The 18,293-nt window shown below is 35.2% G+C and overlaps 2 protein-coding genes and 1 long non-coding RNA gene across 3 annotated transcripts; all 3 read right to left on the bottom strand.

Moving 5' to 3' along the window:
• Nucleotides 1-250: 250 nt before the first annotated feature.
• On the bottom strand, nucleotides 251-2,856 carry LOC134824507 (pinin-like). Its single transcript, XM_063836414.1, has 7 exons — nucleotides 2,750-2,856; nucleotides 2,099-2,182; nucleotides 1,691-1,762; nucleotides 1,466-1,523; nucleotides 1,197-1,285; nucleotides 716-794; nucleotides 251-415 (listed from the first exon to the last, which is right to left on the bottom strand). Exons 1-7 carry the CDS (start codon nucleotides 2,854-2,856, stop codon nucleotides 251-253), a joined length of 654 nt encoding a protein of 217 aa, XP_063692484.1.
• A 302-nt stretch (nucleotides 2,857-3,158) lies between these two features.
• LOC134823985 (phosphatidylinositol 4-kinase beta-like) lies at nucleotides 3,159-6,461 on the bottom strand. Its single transcript, XM_063835587.1, has 3 exons — nucleotides 5,967-6,461; nucleotides 5,574-5,786; nucleotides 3,159-5,381 (listed from the first exon to the last, which is right to left on the bottom strand). The coding sequence occupies exons 1-3, from the start codon at nucleotides 6,367-6,369 to the stop codon at nucleotides 4,000-4,002; spliced, it is 1,998 nt and encodes a 665-aa protein (XP_063691657.1). The 5' UTR covers nucleotides 6,370-6,461; the 3' UTR covers nucleotides 3,159-3,999.
• Nucleotides 6,462-11,277: 4,816 nt separating this feature from the next.
• LOC134824132 (uncharacterized) lies at nucleotides 11,278-17,388 on the bottom strand. The gene is made up of 2 exons (XR_010161355.1): nucleotides 17,122-17,388; nucleotides 11,278-12,067 (listed from the first exon to the last, which is right to left on the bottom strand). It is a non-coding gene; the product is annotated as an uncharacterized LOC134824132 (long non-coding RNA).
• Nucleotides 17,389-18,293: the final 905 nt, after the last annotated feature.

Raw genomic sequence — 18,293 nt, 5'->3', positions numbered from 1 at the left:
GCCTGGAAGGAAATCTGCGCCGGCGTTAACAAAAGAGTCGTAATATTACAATGATTACATCCGATTTCGATTGACATAGAAAAAACGTCTACTTTTATTTTGAACGGTCTACTCGGTTATTCACTATATAACAGAGAAAGGGTATGGATTATCTCGGTAAGGCTGTTGGGTGAGAACCCCTCTACCCCAAAGTACTTAACAAGGTATCAAAGAACAAGGATTACTCCAACTTCCTATCCCAACCAACAGATCAACTCACCATCTCTGCAAGTTCCATCTTCTCCTCCAGAAGCCGAATCTCTTGGTTAACCTCGTCCTTGGCCGTCTCCAACCGTCTCCTATCTGCAGCTGTCAAGGCTACCTGCTCCGCTTCCTTCTGATTTATCTTGTCCCACATTTTTGCTTGCTTTGACTCCTAGTAATGGGATCGAGCAGGGTTGAGGAGGGATCGTTTTATTGGAATTGATTTTATATCCATTGTTTTCAATTAAGTAACATGACATTATTGATTATGACCTAAATAGCAACATTTTTTGAAATATTTGAGGGAAAGACATTTGAGACACACAACATCAATAATTAATGCTTTTATTTAGACACTTTTGAAGGATTTGGATATGTCGGAATAAATATCTGTTCAATTCAACATTTTTGTAAATCGAGAATTTTAACAGGATTCCATCGTAACAGAAACTAATTGATTTTTAAAACAAACCGATGATTTGGTTTTCTCTTTTTCTTGTTTGAACTGACGCAAGGTACCCATCAAAAGGCTACCAAACAAACGCTTTGACCTGGACAATATAATTTAAATTACATGATGAAATAAAACTTTAATTACACAATAAAACAATGTAATGGTATAATTAGTTAAGTACAATTTACATCTATGCCGATTTAAATTTTGTCTAGGTTTTGGGGTGGACGCAAGAACTGGATAAATTGAAGGCTCACGATTATAAGAACAAGCTTCTTTCATGGCAACTATTTTAACACCATTAATTATCGATGTTATATCACAAAGTAAACACTTTAAAAATTAATTATTTTAATAAATGTAAATTAAAAGTAAAGTGTAATTGTAAAGTGTAATTCTTCTTTGGTGGGGTTTCACTTCTGGTATTGGCTTCATTCCCGTTCCTTTTCCTTATTCTTTATACTTATTTTTTATATAGTTTAATGAGATTTAAAGGTACCTGTTCAGAGTTTTTGCATCATTTACAATAGAACTAGCAGAATCTCTATCTTGTATCTGGCTCAAGGTAACAGTCGATTTCAGAGTCGGCTAAAAATAAGATTAAAACTGAGCGATTAAAATCATAAAAAATTATCTAAAGATTTATCGATTTTTGTTTAATAAATGAATAAATTTTGCAACAATTATAATGTTGAAAGTAAAAAGTCGGCTTTTGCTCATAATCGTGTTTATATTTCAAAATAAAATATATTAGCTAATAATACTCACAGCGTCATCGTCATTATCATTGTCAGGTTTGTTCTCGATGTTCAAGGGACCCAACCTGCTATCAAAAGAAATATGTTATTAATTTTATAAAATTAATTATTTAGATCGTCTATGATTTTCTTAGATCTAGCCACCAAATTTACCAAGTGTTATTAATATTAAACATTTATTTAATTTACAAAATACCCAATGTTATAAGATAAAACTAGGTTTAAACTTTAATACCTTGCCACGGAGGATAGGGATTTCTTGAGAGGGGGCTCACTGTCCACACTGTTATCGTTCTCTGCCCGGAACCTGCACATGTTTATCATAGTTTTAAACTAATTAACTAATTTTAAACTAATAACAAAACTACAAATCTATTACATTTATTGAGAATTATGTAATGTAACGTGATGGAAATATTTTAAACGGGCATATCCTGTCCAAACCCAGGATGTACTACATGAAGAATTCGGTGTAACTTTGTTTGAAAAGCATTAATACTAATTTTAGTATTGATATTATCGAGCAAGGTATTGAAACTGTTGTATACATTTTAAGAAATCTGATTATTGATTTATTTGATAAAAGTAAAACCGTACCCTAAGACTAAAGTTTAAAATGTTAAAATTAAAACTCAGTAAATACCTCTGGACGCCACCAAGACGACCCATTAAGCGTCCAGGTCTGCCCCTGCCAGGTCTACCCCTGCCCGCATCCTTATCTCCAAATCTGAAGAAATTAAAATCTTTTATACTAGAAACTCCAACACATTTTATACGAATTAGTGATTAGGTTATCAACTCAAAAGTCAAATGGTGTTTGGTGTCTGATAGTAATGAGATAAAACTCAAAACATCTCATATTATCTAATGGGTTTTGAAAGATAATACAAAAGGTCAGACAGTCACAGTCAGGCATCCATATCAATGTAATATGTACATTGTACATAGGGGGGGGGGGGTCCAAGGGGAACTTTGGGGAACTTTTTTTTGGGGAACTTCAGGAAACCTGGGGGACTTTCCCAAAGTTCCCCAAAAAAATTATCATGCCAAAAAAATTATCATGCTGCAAGTATCAACAAGTAAGTTAAGATTCAATACCTTATAATAACATACAATTTAACATTAATGGGTATTAATGTATATAATTAGAGAAATTTTGAATAATTTTGGGGAATTTTGGGGAACTTTGGGGAGTTTGGAGGAAATTTTTTTTGGGGAACTTCAGAAATCTTGGGGGACTTTCCCAAAGTTCCCCTTGGACCCCCTCTACATAGCATAGGTATAAAGTACCAACCTAAGATTTGAAGATGTAGCAGTTTTCTTAATCCCCTCCTCAACATGGCGCAAGTTGTCCCTAGCCCGCTGCAGCTGCTCCTGAGCTTCTATTATCTCCACTGACATACTCTACCAAATAAAACTGTTAGATAATTAACTTAATTTTAACTAATTAACTAATTAGCTAATTAATTAACCAATAAATCATAACTTTTGACTCTTGTAAAAGCAAATTGCTATAAAAGTGTAGGATAATTTACAGTTGCAGTAGCCTAAATTTATGTGACTGTTATAGGTGTTTTTATGTAAGACAGAGATTCGGTGATTGGTCATTCTCAGTCACGTGCCAACATTTCATAAAGAGGCTAAGGCTACTTTTACTTGACTGAATATTCAATTTAAGTATAGATAAGCATAATTGACTAGTTGGGAAACGCCAATCAAACGACTTTTTCAATCAATAAACGAATCAAATATCACAGTTGAACGGTTACTAACGGTTACTAACGGTTACAAGTAATCCATACTCCGCTAAAGAATATGAAAATTAGAAGAAATATCTTGTAACTCTGACCATTGGATCAGATAAATATTTTTAGTTCAAAAAACGTTTTACCGAGTACAAAATAACAAACAATTTTACTTTTAACTTATTTTAAATTTCTAAAACTACTAACTAGACTATAGGAACTATATCAGACATATTCTAAACCATTTGCATTCCTAACCATTAACCAACATGGTCAATTCGTGAAACAATGTAACTTACAGATGGAAAGGGATTAAAAGTGAAAATAAATCTAGTCATTAAACATTTTCCTATTACTGTCTGCCTTGAATAAAATCTTTGTAAATTCTCTACGTAGTCTCAACTATTTGTAAATTCTCTATGCGTAGTCTCAACTATTCACTCAATGGAACTATGCCAAGAATGCTATAAATAATATATCAAGTAGAAAACGCAACATCTTATCAACTTTACCAATCAATAAACATCTCTGCTCTAAAACAGTTGAAGTAGCGCAGCCACATAAAATAAACATGTACAAAAATAACCAAAAAATACTAGTCTATTTCATTTACAATGCGTAACCAAAAGACGGTTTCAACTATTATAATACACAATCGGACGATAGAAATTCTGCAAAATCAGCTCTCTGCAGAATTCTTAACATTCTGCGACATTTCTCAAGATTCTGTGACACTCCGATCCTATCTGTGACACTCCTACCATTCTCCTGCTAAATCCTGCTAAATCCTGCTAAATCCTCACAGTATACCACCAGTAAAATACTGATAATTATCATACAACTTAGTAGTCAGCGACCGCAGAGCTTGATAAATCATACCATCAATCTGCTTAGACAACTGTTCCTCCGTCAGGTTCAAAAAGAACCTATTTTGCAGATCGTGTACCGTTGCAGCGCGGCGGTTGAAACACGGCCACTGTGACCCCAACTGCATAACCTCAACAATCAACTTGATGCGCTCGAAATGTGTCCGAGCAGCTAGGAATCCTTTGAGAAGCAGCTGTTTGAAGTAGTTGAATAAATCACTGTCCTGTCCGCCCAGCACCTCGACGTGCTCCTCAGTCAACTTAAAAGGGGAGTTCTCAAACCCTATGTTCCGGCCCGGAGAATGAGACAACATAAACCCGTAGTCTATGTGAATTATGTGACCTTGATTGTCTATCAGTATATTGCCGTTGTGCCTGTCCTTCACTTGGATGAAGTAACAAAAGAGAGAGTACGCAGCCAGGCTGTGAACAAAGTTTTTCTGAGCAGTAAGGAAGGACTCGGAGGTGACTGAACCAAACTCCTGGATAAAATAACCCAGGAGGGATAGCTTACTCTGTTTCTTAACCTGATGAATGGAAACAGTGTTTGGTATGAGTTCAATAAACCCACAATCCTCACTGACCACCACTACCGAGTACGGGTACAGCCACAGCTCTAGTTTCTCCTCCAGCCATACTTTCTGGAACTGTTTCAGTAACTGGTACGCCACCACTTCCTGCCGCAAATCATCCCCACATTTAACGATACACGAGTGGAGATTCCAGCCAGGTAGATGGCCGTATGGGGAGAACTGCTTTGTTCGCTGAACTGTCAGTTCCCATTGTTCCTTTAACCTGCTAGCTGACGGATCACTATTATCGTAAGAAAACTTGGGGCATTCACTTTCTGATTGGGTTGAGAGATTGTTCCGGATTGAAGCAGCGGATATTGTTTGAAATGGGTCGTTATCTGTTTTTAGGGGCGTGGCAGGGTCGTTGTTTCTGGTACACCGCGCCGGGAGTGGGGAGTCAGAGCTGTGCCGTTCTACATACTCTATGTTTACCATATATGGGATCCTTTCTTTTGAGTTTAGTACGATTCCTTGGTTTGGTGGAATTCGAACTATGTCGTAGTGTTTGGCACCGATTGTGGGGATTTTAACTCTAGCTGGAAGGTTGAGATTTATGATGCCCAGTTCGGCGTGTAACTTGTTCATTTTGTCCTCTTTGGTTGCCAGTGGTCCGAGTTTGTCACATATGTTTAGGAAGGATTGGACAAAGTTCTGTAGGACTGTCAACCGAGGCACGTGACTTCTACACGACCAGAAGGTGGAGGAGTTTAGACAGTTTGAGCAGTCCAGTTCAAATGCTCCGCCTGCACATTTAATTTAATTAATTAATTAATTTAATCAGATGTATCGAATCAGATGTATCTAATTTAATCAGATGTATCGAATTTAATCAATTGATCTTATTGATGATAAACAAATTTCGAAACTGCAATTAAAGTCTATGATTCTAAGCCAGGGAAAACAACCAACATGTAAATTGTAAAACGACAAATCACCTGATGCTAAATCGGACAAGTGTTGGGTGCTGGCACTTCTCAAAATAGGTATAAAGTTTATCAGACCACTGTCATCTGATCTGGATCTGGAATGTGTCCGCACGAACTTGGGCGTGGTTGTCACGTGGGGTTGAGTTGGTGATATGGAGAGGGAGTGAGTTGAACTGCTTCTTTTTAGGGTTTCTGTTTCATATAGGTTCAGCAGTGATGCTCCTGAAAAAGGTTGCATTGTCCTGTTAGAGATATTTTAGATTTACAGCAAAACTTCAAACCCCTGACCAAATTCCCCCTGACCAATTCCTTGATTAAGTAATCTGCTATTATTACAAAAGGAATATTGAGCTATAGGTGAAACACAAACATTGAAAACTTCTAATTTATTACTTCAAATACCTGGTGAAGATGACTTTCCAGGACTAGTCCCCTTTTTAGATTTCATGTCGTTTGATATAATAATGTCCAATAATCTGAGTCCTCTACGCTTTGCATCAGGGTTCATCCATTCGTCTTGACTGCATGACTTCAACCACCAAACCGTTTTTAAAGCAAAAATATCATCATTCAAGCAGCGACAAAGGAGGTAGGAGTGAATATGGTCCGCAACAAAAGAATAGTTGATGTACAGATGTAGCAGTTGGGGTAGGAAAAACTCCAGTTCAGTTTCTGATAGATTAAATAGCTTTGTTCCTAAGAATTCCCTGACTTCATTGCTTTTGGAATGGAATAGGTAGTAAATTGTGTAGTAAGCATCACAGTGTTCTGATTCAAGAAGCCGGAATAACCCATCCGTGGACATGGAATCAGAACAGCAAACAGCTTTTGAGTTTTCAGACCCTTTACATCTTGGCTGTATGGCTGAACATTGCTAAAGTCCTGAAACAAATGGCTTGATTGAAAATGCCTACAAATAAATAGATAACAAACATCGTATTTTCTGATGATAATTCAATGATCTGGACTCATCCATTACAGCATATAATGTATTTCCCTAACTTGTATGTTTAATTGGGCATTGGGCATCATTTAAACATGCAATTGATAATGAAAATATTAAGTAAAACAAAACTTGAAGTTCAACATTTCATATAATTGTAAACAGAATTCATTATAGTATTTGCTTTTTGGTAGAGATTCTGGACAGATTTGTCGACTTATCGATTTGTCGATATATTGGTGTCATCAGCGAAAAGTATAAATTTTCCTAGGTCTGATAAGTTATAATAATAATAATAAAATTTGGTACCCCAAGTGGTGTCAAAAACGCGAATTAAATAGGTAATAATTGTTTTAGTCTCTTCAGTCTTGACACCATTTTAGGGTTAGACGGGTTCCTGCTAGTTTATATAAATTATAAACAGTAGCGGTCCTAAAACACTAAATTGTGGTACTCCACAAATAACAGGTAGTTTATCAGATCCCTCACCTAAAACTAAAACGTACTGCTGTCTGTTAGATAGGTAACTTAGATATGGGAGGTTTTAAATACAAATAATATCATGTTAAATGGGTTAAATAAAAGATTTAAATTTCTGGCTGATAAAATGGGTATACAATTTGTCTATATTTGAATGATGTTACCTCAGTGGCAGGAGTTCGAAATTAGTTTCTTGAAAAACTTCGCAAACAGATTCCAAGCTAAATGTGTTCTTTTGGAAAAAATTCATGCTTGGTCGATTAGAATTAGTTATTTTTGCAGGAAAATTTAGTAATGTTCAGTTGATCTACAGCATAGCTCATCATCAAGTTAAGTATTTCCGTACCATACCCACCTCTTCTAAATTTATTTTCAGCCACCATCATATTGATTTCAGCAATGTCTGGCGAGAATATAAAAACAAATTGATGTCACCAATCATCCTGGAAACTTCTTCTTCCACAGTCTGGGGAATTGAGCTACCACTGATGGCAACAAAAGTTAACTTGTCTTCATCCGTTTGCCATGATAATTGCATTTGGTATTCTTCGGTCAGTGATAGGGGTTCAGAAGCAGTAAGAAGCTGTAGATCTTTGTCTTGCATCCACATGTGATACTTTTCAACATGATGTTTACAATACGGAACAAGAGAAATGATTTCACCAAGGATCATGGTACTTCTATTGAGTTTCATTCTGTCTAATTCAGTCACAATTGTGGTTATGCTAAAATGTAATTAAGTCTTAAGAGTGAATATTAGTATAATAAAGGACAATGGCATGGATTTATATTCGATACCTCCCTAAAAGCCATGAATCAATTCAAATACTAAATTGTAACAATTAATTAATTAATAAATGAATCAAAAAACATTGCCAGCAAATTCAGTAATTTACTTAGTAACAAATTTAAGTAAGTAAGTAAGTAAGTAAGTAAAATGTATGACATCACATCATCACACATGTCTACAAAATATCATTGCACTGTGTGAAAAAATATATAATAAATATTTCCCCACCAACATTAATTATTTATCAAATACAATATTTAAAAACAATTTTATCAAAAACATTATCCTATTTTAAAAACTTCCCAGTGGAATAAAGATTTATATAACGTTTCTTTGCCACCCCAGATGCCTTTGGGTAGTTCTTCTTAATCTATTACAATTGTAAATGAATGGGAAAAGCGAGGGACCGATTTCATTCTCGGTATCATTTTGCATTTGAGAACGGTCAATCAAATTAATATCATTTCCTTTTGTTTGAGAAAGAGAGACACTGGCAGCGGTCCACTCTACCCATGATTATGGGTTTTGGTAAAATATCATCTCTTTTTGATTATAATGTCAGGGTACTTTATAACGTCGAAATATAAACTGATATCTTCATTAATATGAATAAGGAGGAAGTTTCCACGATTTAGAAATTTTTCCTTTAAAAACATTTCCTTGTGTTTAGGTAAGCATATCGGTCGATCACTGACTGAATATGCCACTTTATACTCATTCAAGTTGGCATTAAATTCATATATAATGACATTAAAAAGCAGAATTTGTTGGAAATCACGAATGAGCAAAATTCTCACTTTTCGCACGTGCAAACTTTGAGCGGACGTTGCGTGCCGCGCATCCAATATTGAATCGCCGTAAATTTTTGCGTGTAATTGTTTTATATATAGCTTGATAAGCATGCAAAGTTTCAAAGTATTTCAAGAAGAACTGTAATCACAACGGCACTCTAAAGTTGACAGAAAATGACGAAAACAGCAATTTTCAGTGATTTTAGCAATTTTCTATCAGTTTGGGCGTGTCCCCACGTGTGCAACTTTTCGATTTTCAACTTTAAAACTAGCCTAATGCACAATTTATACCTATAGGAAGCAGAACTGAGCTCCACAACCCAAGGCATGGCCCAACACCAAAGAATACTAAATCGCAAAATTGACGTTTTTATAAAATAATTCTGCAAAAAAGCACAAACTTCAATCACGAATATCTTTATGAAGGAGCAAGCTAGAAAAACTTTCCGGTAGATTTTCAGAATGCTTGAACAATTGCCTAAAAAATTCCTCAGATTTTGAATTCAATTACTTTTTAATGGTGTAAAATCATTTTTAAAAGTTATTACTTTGTCAAAAATCAAGTTTTAAAAACGGTTAACTTGATGACGTCATCAAGGGGTGTTCATGACGTCAAATAATTTGTTTATACAATGTAAACTAAATTGTAAACAATTATTTTCAAGACCTGTGGTCGGAAATTGCTGTATCTTTTATACTTTTGAATCTATGGACAATTAAAAACAGGCTACATTTGACTGGCAAAGCGTCTATCCCTGATTATATGTATGTATGTATGTATCACGACAATCTATCGTAAAACAGGGGTTCTAGAAAACCCATTTCCCGATGATCCTGAGACCTGAAACTTTTTTTGCAGTCGATTTGGTCAACGTCTAGACGCTCTGAAAAATTTCAGATCTCTAACTCGATTTTAACATGGTTATTAATATTAAGGCTCCTGAATATGGCGATTTTGGGTTTTTTACCGAATTTCGTATAACAGTGCTGGCGAGTATGGTGGCTCATGCCCGCCATCGTTTTTAAATCGATTCTAAAAATATTGAATTGAAAAAAAAACGATGGCGGATATAAGCCATGGCTCATATCCGCCATCGTTTTTTTTTTCGATTCAATATTTTTCGAATCGATTGAAAAAAAACCGACGTCAAATCATTTTCCATTTTAATATTGAATCGGAATGTCATGGCTCATATCCGCCATCGTTTTTTTTCCGATTCAATATTTTTCGAATCGATTTGAAAAAAAACCGACGTCAAATCATTTTCCATTTTAATATTGAATCGGAATGTCATGGCTCATATCCGCCATCGTTTTTTTCCGATTCAATATTTTTCGAATCGATTTGAAAAAAAAACCGACGTCAAATCATTTTCCATTTTAATATTGAATCGGAATGTCATGGCTCATATCCGCCATCGTTTTTTTTCCGATTCAATATTTTTCGAATCGATTTGAAAAAAAAACCGACGTCAAATCATTTTCCATTTTAATTTTGAATCGGAATGTCATGGCTCATATCCGCCATCGTTTTTTTCCGATTCAATATTTTTCGAATCGATTTGAAAAAAAAAACCGACGTCAAATCATTTTCCATTTTAATATTGAATCGGAATGTCATGGCTCATATCCGCCATCGTTTTTTTTCCGATTCAATATTTTTCGAATCGATTTGAAAAAAAAAACCGACGTCAAATCATTTTCCATTTTAATATTGAATCGGAATGTCATGGCTCATATCCGCCATCGTTTTTAAAAAACTTCACTCAAAAACGAAATGAGTTCGTTTGAAATTGCACGAAAATGTCTCCGCGTGTTACAGTAAGTTAATTTACTTGTTCAATTACATGCGCGCCCCACTGCGCGTTCCCAGCTCAAGCTAAGCCAGATATATGTATCACAAAATATTTTGGTTTGGTTTCTAGAGCAACATGCCACTTATGTCCAGATACATATAATATATAATGTAGGACTTCTAGGCAATGTGCTTAGTTGTGGGACACACTCAACCATAAGTAATGGTGAGACACCACAAATCTCACTAGGTATCACCATAGTGTGAACCACTGCCTGACTAACTTGTCTCAAAATATAGACCAATGACTTAATTCTGTCATATAATTTGATTTGTGTGTTTAATTTAATGCTTCTGCTCTTAATCAGAAACCGTATCCACCTGCGTGATAAGCTGTTAATGAGGCCCGTTAACGAGATCCACACCCTCTGCATGCGACCACTAGAAGTGTTTGCTCATTACACCAAATTAGTTATCCAAGCTCAGCATCATATGACCTCCACCTTGGGACCAAAAACACGCCGATAGCATAAAGAATTGTCGGCATATTGGACAATTTGAAAATAATAGTCATGAGGCTGCCATACCCTGCTCGTATGCGGTCTGATTTTGTTCGCCCCTATTATACCTGGACGGCTTATTTAAATAAAGGTATATTTCAAACTTGGAGCGCAGTGTGCGGAGAACAAAATCTTTAGGTACATTGTATATGTATTGATTCCCGTTTATTTCAAAACACAGATGAATAAGTGTAGAAATGATACACGTGATTTTGGTCTATAATTCCATTGATCAGGTTATAACTTATAATATATCAACCAAGATTTGTGTATAAAAAGTTAGATGCTTACAAACAAAATCTCAATCCCAAATTATCGGGCCATTATCACATTCGTAACTGTTAACCTGTCTAATGATTTGTAATCTCATTGTTCTGTCTAGAACACTCTTTAGTTTTATTCGACCAGCATGTAAACGAAGCACGAAATTGAATTCAAAACGTTTCGAAACAAGTATCAATTAAAGACCCCAATGTATCTCAATTTATCTCAAAAATATTAATCATCTAATTCCCCTGCTCTAGCAAAACAGATTTTACGATTCAAATCAAATTTTAATTTTAACGCACGTGTTCAAAATTATCTCTGTAATAATAATTAATATAGCATAATATTTTAATTTGAATTTCTTCACTGATTATTCGAAATACAGCGGATAGCCAATTTATCGATCAGTTAGTGGTATTAAAAATATGCGATCAGTTAGTGGTATTAAAAATATACGGATGTACGCATTATACAAGTTATACCCTTGCCTAGTGTTCATTGGCAGCATTTTTATCGGCATACAATACAAACCATTTGTTTGATCAAAAATAAAAATGTCATAGCTGAAATCGGTGGATCAGTTTGATAAAAGTTGAAACTAGTATAACGTGCTTCAAACCCCGGGTTGACACTTGGCCGTAAATCTCTGTATGACATCTAGAGTTCTAAAGCTTACACACAAGAATTCTAGCAAACGTAATGTATTAAGAGAATACAACGTTAAAGAATTAAATTACAAAGAATACAAAAGCAATTTCCACAATCATTGATATAAACAAGATGGATGTTGACGTCTTATTTCGCTGAAGGTACTTTTGTAGAGTATAGCTGTGAAGTAAGCTTAATTCTTATATCCTTCCCTAGACCGTCCTCCAATCTGAAGTTATACAATTGTTATGCAATCTGAATTCTGAAGTTGTAGCAATTCGACTCCTAAACACCTTTCCTTTCTGTCAATATTTGAACAGCAGGATAATTCTGTGAATTATAATAGTACGAAACCCTCAGAATTGTAACCACAAGTCTAGATTTATGAAAAGAATTTAGACTTGTGGTTAAAATTCTGAGTCTCTATCTGGACATGTTCAAACCTGGTTGGTGGTTTTGTTTCACTGCCAAAATGGGCGATTTTCTCATTTTTACAATAACTCCATTAATAATTACTCGATGGTCTTGAAACTTTCAGAGATGACTATAATTGTGATAACAAATAGTCTCAGGTCATCGGCTATGAATAATATTGTAAAATGGCCCAGTTATGTTGAAAAATGTAACATTTGGTTACACTTTTCAATGGCTCAGCCAATTATTAAATTTTAAAGATTCTTGCTTCACAAAAATGTACTTTAGGTATTTGCTTAGCTGTGGAATGAAAAAAGGCCCACTTTTGATTACATAAAAAGGCCCAAAATGGACATTTTGTAACATCTTGTTTTCATGAATCTATCTTTATAGTTTGTAACATAAAATGTATTTAACCCTCAAACCAGGTTATTAGTGCAGCAATTCTTGTATAAAGGCATTACTACAATCTTGGTATATGGTTCATAATCAATAAAAGGCCCATTTCTTTGAATAACGTAACATGGTTACAAAAGAGTATGTTATACAGTGTTGTTTGATCTAGTATTGGTTTTAAGTTGGTTGATGCATTAAAATAAAGACATGAAACAACTTAACAAATTAAAAAAATGATAATTGGGACCAAATTATTGAATTTTGTAACAATTTAAATGTAATGTAATTTAAATTGACAATCCGCGACAGAACGCGGTAAATTTAATCAAATGAATATAGCTAATTAGATTAAAGGTTGGATATTTAAAAACTTTTAATTTATATATCAAATTTTATAGAAAATAGAAATTGGGCCCTATATATTGAAATTTGTAACAATAAAATGCCAGGTCACGAGTTTATCCACTGAAATGGCAGAGTTCCATGTCCATCTATGGACTTACAAAATTCAATGTTTTGGGCCCAAGTACAAAATATGGTCAATAATATGGTTGATGGAACCCTTATGACCTAGGCAAACTGGTCTGAACTTCAAAAAATATAATATAGCTTGCCTAACACCCCTCACACTAGGATACATACTATATACTATACTCTATACATTTACTTTCTAATGTTACATTATTCAAGTTCCGCAGCCATTTTATCAAATTATACGAATAAGGATTGCTTTACAATTCTGTATGAGAATCTAAAAACCATGTTACCAGTACAAGAATATATTGAACATTCCAGATATGAGCTTTGTAGTCAAAACATAAATATGTTACAAAATTCAATGTTTTGGGCCCAAGTACAAAATATGGTCAATAATATGGTTGATGGAACCCTTATGACCTAGGCAAACTGGTCTGAACTTCAAAAAATATAATATAGCTTGCCTAACACCCCTCACACTAGGATACATACTATATACTATACTCTATACATTTACTTTCTAATGTTACATTATTCAAGTTCCGCAGCCATTTTATCAAATTATACGAATAAGGATTGCTTTACAATTCTGTATGAGAATCTAAAAACCATGTTACCAGTACAAGAATATATTGAACATTCCAGATATGAGCTTTGTAGTCAAAACATAAATATGTTACAAAATTCAATGTTTTGGGCCCAAGTACAAAATTTGGTCAAGAATATGGTTGATGGAATCCTTTGTGACCTGGAAAAACTGGTCTGAACTTCAAAAACTATAATATAGCTTACCTAAAACCCCTCACACTAGGGTACATACTCTATACACTTACTTTCTAATGTTACATAATTCAAGTTCCGCAGCCATTTTATCAAATTATATGAATAAGGATTGCTTCAGAATTTTGTATGAGAATCTAAAAACCATGTTACCAATACAAAAATACATTGAATATTCCAGATATGACCTTGGCAGTGAAAACATGAATATGTTACAGAATTCAATGTTTTGGGCCCAAGTACAAAATTTGGTCAAGAATATGGTTGATGGAACCCTTTGTGACCTAAAAAAACTGGTCTGAACTTGAAAAACTATCAAGAAGCTTCTCTAAAAACCCATTGAAAAAGTGTAACATAGAAATGTGTTACAAAATTCAATATCCAGGGCCCCCAACTAAACTGCTATATCTCAGGACCTGAATATGTTACAAAAATTCTGATTCAAGGGTGCCCTCAGTCAAAGGGTCTAGTTTTTGTCAGTAGTTTCAGTTTTTCTTAAAATGTTACAGATTTCAATCTGGGGGCCCAGAAGTAATGAGTGGGAAAAATGAAACAAAACCACCAACCAGGTTTGAACACGTCCATCTATCCTCTGAAGCATGTCGGTACCACGTGACCCCACAAATTATGTTTTAAAGACCCGAGGGCCCCCCTAAGGGCTTTGGAACCGGTTTATTGAATACAATATGATTAATGATATAAAAATAAACTGCAATCGTAAAATTTATGTCGATACTAACTGAAATAATATAATCTGTAGTTAAAATAATAATACTGTCACCTAATTAAGATATATGATATAATTCATAAATAATAAAATAAATATCTCTTTTATTTCCACACTAATTCTAACATCAAGCGTTAATTCACACACCAAAACTTTAAATTTAATCAGATTACAAATGTCCTAATATATGCGTCTCTTATCTTTAGTTAAGAAGTCAGGGGTGCAGCCGTTGTAATTCAATTAAAATAATTGATCACGCCGGATCACGATGTTATTTTATCAAAATCAGCTAGCCGTTTAGAATTGATTGCTGAGCTCTGTGCAGGCTGTACGTGGTACTGTGAAGTGGGTGTGTGTCTGAAGTGAGCAGTGACAATCCTTGCGAGTGGTTGTTATCATGATGCGCAGAGATCAAGTTGATGGTCAAGAAAGCTAGAAGCACACTGTCATGAGTGTTTAGTGTCTTCAAAACTCGTGATAGGACCGTAATGACTACCCTATATATAAGTCTTTGGTCAGAAGCCTACTAGAGTACTGTTGTCCGCTGTGGGACCCTGTTAAGGTGACTGAGATCCAGCTTTTGGAGGGGGTCCAGCGAACATTCACCGATCGTATATTTTTTTTAATCTCACACTTATTTTACTTCGGAGTATTCCAACAGCCACATTGTTACACAAGTGTAACTAGCCAATTACAGGAAGCCGAAGGATTTAATTAGGCCAGTGACGGTTAATGTAGTGTGTACCATACTTTCTTCGCCCGAGACTTCGCTGCAATGGACAGCTTCTCATTTAACCCTCACACACGATTTCTCGAATATTCGGCTGAGTAGACCGGGGGGCTGCATAGACCACTCAGGATCTTTAGCTGAATGTCGACGACACTCACCCCACGACTAGGCAGGCAGTGGGTTTCGAACTCGCAATCTCACGATTACAAATCCGATGATTAACCATCTACGCTACCTGGCCGTATGCGGTCTGGAAAATATGAACTACTGGGAGAGGCTTTCACATCTAAAGCTAATGTCACTGCAGCGTAGAAGGGAACGGTACACTATTCTGATGATGTGGAAGATCCTTCACAATGTTGTCCCCAATTGCAGCAATATAAGGTTCACAAAAACATCCAGACATGGTACCCGAGCTATCATCCCTTCCCTGTCTAGGTTGAGTTCCTCGAGCAACCAGACACTCTATGACAGCTCATTTGCTGTAAGAGGACCAAAACTGTGGAACAAAGTGCCTGATAATATTAAAGCTGAAGCTACGTTTGAGTCGTTTAAAGTTAGTTTGTCCAAGTTTATTGCTTTGATACCGGATAACCCTCCGACTTCCGGTTATAGCTCCAGCTGGTCTAATTCCCTGGTAGACTACTCGCCATCGAAGTGGTTAGAAATCTGAGGACCCTTCCTGCTACGAAGATAAACACAACCAAAGTAACAAAAGTAAGTATGATATGTGATTGTGCGTGTTGTGCTGATAAGGCTTTGATTGAGCGATGTTAAAGTTTTTGAAAATAAACATTATATTGCATGTGCACATAAAAACATTTGATAAACATTAGCACACTACAGTAATGTGTACCTTTTTTCGCTCTTGTGAGTGGGTGCATAATATTTCATTTTTGGAAGTCTCCTAAGTGAGAGTCTCCTACAATCAAATATTAACATATCGCATTAGGCACTGGATGATATCAGAGTTGAAGTATTAAATCAGATTTCAGAGCGTACAGATTACAGGGTGTTCAAAAATATTGCAAGGATGTACTTTTGAATAACTCTTTTTTCACTAGGATTGCCGACTAGATCAGCTACTACAAAAGTAAACTGCAGTTAAGACAAATGACTTGTGTAAACTTGATTTTGTGAAAAGTTATTGGTAGTTCTAAGGTTTAATGGCTAATTTTGAGTTATATTTTTCTCGAAGAAATATGGGCAATTTATTCCTTTGTCCTATAATATGGCACACCAAACCATAACGTTTTCCTTGGAATTTACTTTGGAAAAAACCTGCATGAGCAGTGAGCTAGTAAATTGACGATGATTGAAGTCAAAATTGTGAAACAGTACCAAGGATTAATTAGGTAAATCACCCAAATTTGCCTCGGTAGCTAGGGCACTGATTGTGGTTGCTATGGGGCCATGGCAACGTGTTATCGAGTTAAAAGACCTTGATTTTAGAATTAAATCCCACCAAACTTGCATAATATCGAAGATCACCTGTACTTTAAAGTAATGCTTACGACGTTTGTGAAATCATTCTTAATGGTGAATAATGAAATAATCAAATAAATGAAATGGAAAATGGTCTCAAAAAGTCGAAAAATGTGACTAAAATTGTTGTAGACTAAAAATTTGCAAAATTTGTGACTTAAATTATGGTAACCAAAATAAAAAATACTGACAATAAATCATTGCTTCAAAGTTGGTTGTAATTGTGGAGGAAAGCTTGAAGGTACACAATTAAGAATAACTAATTTTTACTAACCAGGTTACACTGTTACAGGTAAGACTGTCAGTTTGTTGCAGAGGTACCTGGTACATTAATCAGTCACAGTCATAGTACATGAACTAGAGCATCTGGCTCTGGTGTTCATCGCACTTGTCCACCGACCACTGTAGATTGTAGCACCGCTTCAAATCATCTCCTAAACAGTTTAAAGCTAAAGTAGTTTAAACGAAGAGTAGCGCAATATATTTTTATCAAGAATAGACCACATTAAAATCAATAAAATCTTGGGCTGCAACTTCAAATTGCCACCTCAATCAAAATGAGCACTTGATTTCTACGTGGATAAGAACAATATCCTTTGAGGAGCTATCTAAGTAAACTATAGGTAAAAATATAATATTAATCATAAGCTAAAATGTACTAATCTTTGTATTCTAAATGGGGAAAAAGAAGAAACATTGTCAGTCAGTCGAGAAAATTGTCAGTCAGGCTATATGGCAGCTTTGTAGATGTTCCCCTATAAAATAATGACATTATACATCTTACAATATCGTACATTTAAAACACTGCGTGGGGAAGTTAAACATAACTTTCGAGATACAAATCGAAAAGTTCAAACATCCAGACAAGATATATTACTTACTATTAAGTATCTGTGCTCCCAAAAACCTTAACAACCCTCTAACACCAGGCTAGTAGCCGGCTGTGACGGTAATAGCCCAGCCCTCTAACACCCCTCTAATAGCCAAAACACCACCAGTAGTTATCAGTTATAATCCACGATTCTGCCTTCACTGATTATCAGCCAGTGTCCACAATTATTTAATACAGGATAACACTACGCTACACAGTGTACTGTATATATATGATATGATATTTATGATAAATACAATGTATTTAAACATAAAATCGAGGGTTTAGCTGACACCTACATGTCCCTGGTATCATAAGCCACAATTATTTTTTTACATCACACCAGTTATCCCCAATCGATGAAGATCATTTTCCAGATGTCTTGAAAAACTACAGACTAGTGTCAAACCTTGGGAAAACTAATTGATTTGATTTGATTTGAAACTTTTACAAAATAGCAAGTATACAAATGTACAGCAATTCGAACAAACATATAAAATGGGCCGAAATGTATAAATGCTAAAAAGCGTGGGTCAGTGAAACAAGTACAAAGGACAACTTTCAAAATAGGAGTT

Source organism: Bolinopsis microptera, chromosome 12 (assembly GCF_026151205.1).
Source record: "Bolinopsis microptera isolate Bmic1 chromosome 12, MBARI_Bmic_1.0, whole genome shotgun sequence".
Classification (NCBI taxonomy): domain Eukaryota; kingdom Metazoa; phylum Ctenophora; class Tentaculata; order Lobata; family Bolinopsidae; genus Bolinopsis; species Bolinopsis microptera.
The sequence above is the reverse complement of the archived record's forward strand: the minus strand, read 5'-3'. Positions and strand labels throughout refer to the sequence as shown.

What these genes read in the sequence shown, in the direction of transcription:
- LOC134824507 (XM_063836414.1), bottom strand. Translation starts at nt 2,856, where the DNA reads ATGTCAGTGGAGATAATAGAAGCTCAGGAGCAGCTGCAGCGGGCTAGG. An exon ending in CGTCTTGGTGGCGTCCAGAG is followed by an intron (nt 1,763 to 2,098) that starts GTATTTACTGAG and finishes AAACATGTGCAG; the next exon opens with GTTCCGGGCAGAGAACGATA. An exon ending in TCCCTATCCTCCGTGGCAAG is followed by an intron (nt 1,524 to 1,690) that starts GTATTAAAGTTT and finishes TTCTTTTGATAG; the next exon opens with CAGGTTGGGTCCCTTGAACA.
- LOC134823985 (XM_063835587.1), bottom strand. Translation starts at nt 6,369, where the DNA reads ATGTCCACGGATGGGTTATTCCGGCTTCTTGAATCAGAACACTGTGAT. An exon ending in TGGAAAGTCATCTTCACCAG is followed by an intron (nt 5,787 to 5,966) that starts GTATTTGAAGTA and finishes AACCTTTTTCAG; the next exon opens with GAGCATCACTGCTGAACCTA. An exon ending in CTTGTCCGATTTAGCATCAG is followed by an intron (nt 5,382 to 5,573) that starts GTGATTTGTCGT and finishes TTAAATGTGCAG; the next exon opens with GCGGAGCATTTGAACTGGAC.